The 7,835-nt window shown below is 40.7% G+C and overlaps 1 protein-coding gene across 1 annotated transcript; it reads right to left on the bottom strand.

Moving 5' to 3' along the window:
• Nucleotides 1-1,190: 1,190 nt before the first annotated feature.
• LOC111340201 (uncharacterized) lies at nucleotides 1,191-6,551 on the bottom strand. Its single transcript, XM_022946997.2, has 3 exons — nucleotides 6,280-6,551; nucleotides 4,157-4,848; nucleotides 1,191-3,606 (listed from the first exon to the last, which is right to left on the bottom strand). Exons 2-3 carry the CDS (start codon nucleotides 4,839-4,841, stop codon nucleotides 1,817-1,819), a joined length of 2,475 nt encoding a protein of 824 aa, XP_022802732.2. The 5' UTR covers nucleotides 4,842-4,848; nucleotides 6,280-6,551; the 3' UTR covers nucleotides 1,191-1,816.
• Between the last annotated feature and the right edge of the window lie 1,284 nt (nucleotides 6,552-7,835).

Genomic DNA, 7,835 nt, shown 5'->3' with positions numbered 1-7,835 from the left:
GGCCGAATAAAACACTATACATGCAAATCTGCCATGTCATAAATCGACTGATCAGGCGACCTCGTTCACCGATTACCACAAGGGAGAGTGAGAAGGGGATGAGGCGTCGCTTTCTCTTCTCTTTCGCGGATTAATAGCTTCAACCAACGTTTATTCTCAACATTTATTGTTCTGAAGCGCATCCGAGTTGTACCTCTTGCAGTTCGTCACGCAATGTCTAATCTATCACAAAATGTCTGAGAAAAATATTCCAGACATAACCTCAACCTAAACACATGAGGACCATGGAAGTTGCCATTCATAAGTAAAGGCGGACTAATTCATTATTCTACTTAATCATTTCTATTTTCATTAAGAAGTATTAAGACTCACAGGCAGACTGGCCACGGGTTGGAACTCCGAAAGCTAATCAGAACATGAGAATAACAATCACTGATGCTCAAAACTTGAGTACCGCCGCCTGGTTAGCTCAATTGGGAGAGCGCCGGACTGCTGTGCGGGAGGTTGAGAGTTCAATACCGGCCGGACCAACACTCAGGGTCTTAAAATTAACTGAGATGAATATGCTTCCTTTCTTTAACATCAAGAAATGGTTAGATATTCTAGTCTTCTCGGATAGGGACGAATAAATGGAGGTCCCGTCTCCTGCAGGGTTAGGGGCAGGAGACGTTAATTTCTCACGCACGAGATTACTGTGTGATGGATGTCCTCCCCTGGGGTGGGATGGGTGGGTTACAGGACCCCCGTTGATACCAGTGTTTACTACACTGAAGGGGCTATCCTGTATAAATATAGATGTCTGTCTGTCTGTCTACCAAGCGCAGTTTAAAGAAACTAGGTAAGCGAAAACCAGTCGTTCTCATTTCGGGCTGCGGCTTAACTTAACAGTTCCTAAATGTGCTATAGTCGAACCGATCTCGTTCCTAAGGCGGTTTTTCCTTCCCTGAGGACGAATTGTAACTCTTACCGCCCCGCCGTATAAGATGATCTAACATATAAAGAGGACAAGGGGGTGGGGTCAGTAGAATTACTACGGCAACGCCCTCTCTGTTTTCTTATTTCGTAACTTTGAAATTTATATAATACTAGTATAGTAGCGCAACACACGGTACGAGGGAAGTCGCCAAAATAGCATTAAAACGACCGTAAGCGACAAGGCGACGGCGGAAAAAGGTAAGGAGACATTAACCGTCATATTTCTCGCTTTTAATAACCTTTCTATTTTTTTTCCTATATTTTTCATTTCCCCCCTCTTTTTTTGCGGCATACGCTTAAGCTTAAAATTCAATCTTCACATGTTGGGTATTCCTGTCAATAACCTTTTAGACCCCAAAATCACACAAAGCACACTTGGGCAGCCTGTCATCAGGGTAAATAACTGGGTATTGTACTTTCATTCTTTTTTCAGCCGATAAAATAAGGCTTCTTTCCTCGCGGGTCAGTGACAAAAAGGGCAAAAGACACTGAATATCATACCACATATGGCCAATCTATGGCTGACGAACTAACAACCAGAATTGAATGAAGCAATCAGAACGCTACAAATTAAAGTTTGATTATTTTAGTTACTTAAACATAGCGACGCACTTTTTCCGGGATCAGCAACAATAAACCATGCCCATCGAGTGCCTCCGCGGGCCATTGCACTGTCTATGGAAACGCTCTCTTTCCGCGGGAAGAAAGAAAGATCAACTTTGTGAAACACAGTGCAATCATTTACCATGTATGGTAAATTCAAAGCTCATGAGGTAATCAGATATGAGATTAAATTAACCAATTAGAACACTACAAATTCAAATAAAAATTTGATTGTCACTTAATCAAACATCACGACGCATTTGGTTTTGGAATCAGCAATGATAAGCCACGGGGATTCATTAGTTGAGAGGGCAGCAACAGACGAAGGACAGCTGAGGATATTATTATTGGTGGCCGTGTTCAAGAATGTTCCATCCAGTTTGAAGACATTCAACGTCTTTTTTTTCTTGTCACAAACCACCAGGTTGTTAAAGGTGTCAATAGCGAGTCCACGAGGTTGACTCAATTGTCCTTCAACTGCATCTTCTTTGCCAATATCATAGAGAAAGTCCCCGTCCTTATTAAATGTTTTAACACAATGAGCTTCGGGGTAAGACACGAAGAACATATCTTGGTGAAAAACAGCTTTCCACGGGGAGTCATCACAGTCTGGATCACTAAAGGACTGTAACAGTTTTGTTCCATCAGGGGAGAGGACCTTGACTGAGTTGTCACCGGTATCGCACACCACGAGGCGGCCTTCGCTGGTAACACTCAATGAAAATGGAAGCTGGAGTTTTCTGTTGTTAATACATCCAAGAAAACTACCCCTTACAGTAAAGCAAAACATGGTACCAGAGGCAATGACAATGACGTCACCAGATTGGGTGAATGCAACCGAGGTGGGGTCAGTTAGTCTTATAGCCGCTGGTCCCTTCTCACCGAGATCTGAAAGATGCCCTGAATTACAAAAATCATACAGTTGCACCCTTTGTTCCTTTCTATCAGCTACTGCTATTGTCATTTTGTTTTTGTCTACTGCAACAGCGCAGGGTTCTTTGAATTGTTTGCGTGCTTTCTCTGGTAACCCGAAGTAATGAAAGAAACTATATTTATGCGGAGTCACGCTTACATTCCACGGACTACCAGAAATTGGTTGATTATTAACTAACACTGTCACCTCATGTTCTCCATCACATGCTGGTGTGTACCTGACTCTGTACGTCCCACGTGGCATCCAGCTATCAGTCTTGCTGTCGAGAACCATTCCCGTCGGACTCCGAACTGTCACTTTGATTTCATCGATTTCATGGTAGCATTGTTCCCCTTCTGAGTCAATTGTAACGATGTCAAAATCCTTCGTTCGTCCAGCTTCAGGTTGTTTTAAGTCATTATCTCTGACAAATGACCTTGAAGGATCCGTTTTGCTATACAGTAAGTCGCCAGGAGTTCCGCCTTTCATCGCTCGAATGTACTCCTCAAATAATTGGTAGTGGACATGACAGGGCTCATAAATGTCCATTTTTGTTTCTTTCAGAACACTTTTACATTTTTTAGTGTCACTTGTTTGTGATTGTAGAGTTTCTAAGCTAACGTCTCTGTGTAGGATTTCCTCACAATTTTTCACAGAACATTTCAATTCGTTGACTGCTGCTTGCATGCTTTCTAATTGTGTTGCATAGTCTATTTCTTGTCTTTTTTCAATAACGTCTAACTCGGTAACAACGCACTTCTCGTGCTCCTTCAAAAAACGAATGAGTTCTTCAGCAGTTGTCTGTGCATAACTACGAGCTGCAGAAATTTTTTCTTTGCTTATTGCAAATAGTCTTGTCGTTGTTTCCATTTGCGTCTCAAGCTCAGTAATTTGTATTTTTACTTGTTCCACAATCTTCACCATCCTCTGTTTTTCTTCCTCAGTAGCCTGTTGTATACTCACTTTGGTGTGATGAGTGTGACGAGTTTTTCCACACTTGTCGCAAATGCAAACTTGACAGTTCGTACAATAGTAATCGAGTGGCTCGGTTTCGTTATGTCTCTCTTTACACATGGCAGAGCTCTCCCGGTCTTTCGACACAAGCGGTTCACCCTCTAGTATAACATGAAAAGAAACGTTTCAAATGATCGTTACTTTCCTCTGTATATTACTATAAATAATTAATGAGTGGTTGGATCAAATTCGATGTTTGTGGTCGACATCTGTGAGTGAGTGTTAAGAACGCAAGGAGGTCCCGGGCTCGAGTAGAAAGCTATGCTTATGAAACCCGTAATAAGCCCGTGAACTGATGTATGAATGACTGTACACGTGAATATATGAATATCATAAATGTGAACTGCGGATATTTAAATGTGCTTGAGTATCACGGGTTTAATGCGAACCAACCAAATAACTAGCTCCCAGTCAGCTTATTAGCTCAGTTTGTAAAGCACTACACTGGCAACGCAGAGGTCATGGGTTCAACTCCCGTACAGAACTGTATTTTTTTTCAGGCCTTATTTTCACTACTGCTTATTTAGTGTTCACTACTGTGAAGGTCACTCTCAATCTGTCATATTTATCCGCAGCATTTATGATAACTATATATTCGCAGTCATTCAAAGAAATAAGTGAAACAAAAAACTTGCATTACAAAAAGCTGACCTTCATTTTCGGGATTCTCTCTTTGCGTCATGCTTGATGTTTTCAATTCAACTAGTTTTTCAATGACCTCATCCAGTTTATCTTTAACGTTGTCTTCGTCTTTCTTCCACTGGCTAAGGAGTTCTTTGCAGTGATCTTCAACTTCAGGGTCCATACACTCAGTTGCAAGATTGTCAATAGCTGCTTTGTACTTCACCCCTCCAAGTCTTACTAGAGTGTCCCGGATGTCGCCCCAGCATGCGTTAAACTTCGAATCATCAACTGAGGCGCACTCGGCGTGACCGTACACAGTGTTCCTGTAATACTTAATACGAGCGATATCAGCTTCACGACTCACATCTGTTACAGCAGGAAGTGTATCCCAGCCTGCTGAGGGAGAAGGTAAGCCGCATAAGTTTCGAAGTAGAACCATCAAAAGCGTGATATCAAAGTCTCTTGAAGACACTGAGGATGGAATAACAGGAAAGAGCTTTCCCCACTGCGTCGCGTTCATAACCTTTTTCTTTCTCAGCGACTGTAAAGTTGCCTTATTGGCTGCCAAAACTGTGTGAAGATTTGCTGGTGAATGGATGGCATCAAATGTGTCTCTAAGGGCCTGGGTACCAGCATCAACCAGCAGACGACACAAGCGAGCGTAGTTGGTTGTCCCCTTTGTGGATGAAACTGTCGGTGTTGCGGTAGCCATTGACTGTCTGAGGCAGAAAAAGAATCATTTTAACCCTTTGACCCTTAAGAGCATCTAATTTCTCCTTACAATATCACCCGTGAATCACATTTTAAGGTCAGGAGAAAGCAGGAAATGATCAACAACCAAAGAAGCTTTTGATTGTGTAAACACACTTTTCTTGTCAGCACCCTTGGAAATATATACAGGAAAAGCACAGAGAACATGTATATTGTTTTCAGCGTCGTCATGTTGGTTCTCATGTTTAGAGCTGTCCGACTGCTTCACCTGAAGTCAGTTTTGTGCCAGTGAAATCAGGAAAAGCTTGAAAGAATCATCTGCATCCATTTTGATACTTTCATACTCGGTACAATTATTTTATTCAGGCATAAGGCTGAACAGAGTATTGAGATATGTGAAGCGTGAATTTTTCGTAAAGGACAGCGTGATTCGTGAATTTATAAACCAGCGCGAAGCGTGATTTGCCACCAGAAATATATATGACAATTGAATGTTTTTCATTTCGTCTAAACCTCAAGATTTCCTCGCAACCTTGTTTACACAAGAAGAAATATTTGAAGTTTTTTCTTTTATATACGTGACGAGTGAATTCTCTATAATTCATGCGTGAACGGGATCAGCCCCCTCCCCCCATGTGCTACTTCCTGTCCCCCCCCCCCCTTTTGCTACTTTCTGTTACAAGTTCCTTCACGTTCTGGCTGATCTAAAATTAGCTTTGACGATTATTTGAGTAGCATGGCATGAATTATTTGCCTACCATGACTTACGCTAACCCAAAGTGAGCAGTGATCTTTTCAAAAAAATTTTGCCTAAACAGCGGACATGTGGTAATTAGACAAAATCACACAACCAGTAAAGCACGACAATATCGATCACAGAATTGGCTTTCTTATTAATGCATGTATATGTTCCAACCGTAAAACGACCTTTAATCAGGGTTTCCATTGTTACGGAAAGAATTAAAAAAAAAAAACAAACAAACAAACAAACAAAATTGCATCGAATGCGAGAAAAAGTGTCAAGCGATGCAATCTTATGAAACAAAACAACAGTCGATTTAGTTGGATTACGCTCGGTTCGATTACGTGCGGTGATTGTTCTCAGTATCATGATCGATTTTCAAACACAAGTAAACCGTGAGCCCTTTGAATGAGCTTTATCGATTTTGTTTTGTTTTGTTTTGGAAATATTAATTGAGTTCCCTGAGATCTTCGAAGAAAACTTTTTAATATCAGCCCCTTCACTTTAGCGAACTAATTTGAATAATCTGCAGACAATTTACAACAGAAAATTCCTGCCGATGGATCATCGACGAGATGCAGATGTCCATCGTGTGCGTAAAGTATGATGTAGGACAGACCCAAGAGAATACAGGACTGAAATGTTGGAAATGTTGTGGAATTAATAGAATTGAAAATTGGCATAATCAAAAACAAACCTAGGAATCCCAGTCGACAATGAAATTACGGTGAGCCCTCCACAAACAGGACGTTGTTCGACGTTTGTAATTATCGCTGATGGAGGTTTCTCTTTTACTGATGATAACAGGATTCAGGAAGGCTAATTCAATCAGTGAGTGACAATTGGTTTTCACTAAAGAGACTGACACTCTTATCCTTTGAATGAATAAGAATCTAAAGATCTTTCCTCACCATTTTCTCCATCATATGTGTGGTCACAATATCAATTTATGTGGTAGTTCAGTGATCGGCCAATGAGTGTTCTCCATGTTATAAGAGTCGCCTTTACTTAGTCACGCAAGCAAATTTGATCGGAGGTATTTACTAAGAAAACAAAGGTATTTTGCATTCAATTTCGGTTAATTTAAAGTTGCTATTGAGTGCCTCGGGCCTGTAATGGAACTCCAGATCGCAATTATCAGTATTACTGGAAGGATCGGCGAAAGCTGGGATAGACATTTTGACATCAAATTTATAGTAGTTTAAGGCCACATTGGAACTTTTGTCAGTTTTCCTAAAATGCGACTAAAAATACAAGATTCAAAATTACAAAAAAATGGGTTTCACCAATTTATGAACTCGATGGTAACGTGAAGTTTTTTAGAATAAACGGGGGAAATGCGCGTTCAATTTTAACCTGTATATTCATGTTTAAGTATTTTACATAAGACCGGAAAATTTTTAGGTCAAAATATATCACGGGTCAAAACAAGTAAAAATGGTATGACGTTATCCGTACTTTCACATCCATATATATCATAGGCAATGACCAATCACAAAGTACTGGAAGAGACCCTTATGTATTACACATTTCAAAGACATTGGTACCTTTTGGGGTTATAAAGTATTCAACATGAACTGATCATACCAAACATTTGCTTTATTTGTAGTGCAGATACGAATTTATCTATCATAATAAATTATAATCCCAGATTATACAAGGGACCGTAGGTCCTGAAGTATAAGATAGATTATACGAGAAACATGAGACGGAATGTAACAATGCAATGCCAACTTTATTTTGCTCCATCAACAGCGATTTACAGAACTCAACCAGAAAAAAACAAGAAAAACGAGTTCAACGGTCTCGTGGTCCCATAAGTCCTTGCAGTCATACACCACAGTGCCTTTTTGTTGAGCAAGTCAACCTGGAAAGAACAGAAAAAAGAGAAAAAATGCAAAAACAAAGAAACGTCAAACATGAGGGTTATGGGTGTGGGTGGGATTGCATTGTTACATTCCGTCTTATGTTTCTCGTATAATCTATCTTATACTTCAGGACCTACGGTCCCTTTGTTTAATCTGGGATTATACGTGAAAACATTCGACTCCATGTAACAATGCATGTTCAAAGACGGCTATCTAACCTGGGAACGGAAAGAACTGACCTACTTGCGTCAGGGTGAAGCACAGGTTTATAGTAGAAACGCTTAAAAGTGGAGTCAGATGACCAGCAGGCCATGGCCAAGATATCTGACAAACCGACCCCACCGCTGGCAGTAGCAGAGGCCGATGCCCCACGCACTGAATGAAG

Source organism: Stylophora pistillata, chromosome 1 (genome assembly GCF_964205215.1).
Source record: "Stylophora pistillata chromosome 1, jaStyPist1.2, whole genome shotgun sequence".
In the NCBI taxonomy this organism is placed as follows: domain Eukaryota; kingdom Metazoa; phylum Cnidaria; class Anthozoa; order Scleractinia; family Pocilloporidae; genus Stylophora; species Stylophora pistillata.
This window is presented reverse-complemented; position numbering and strand designations above follow the sequence as displayed.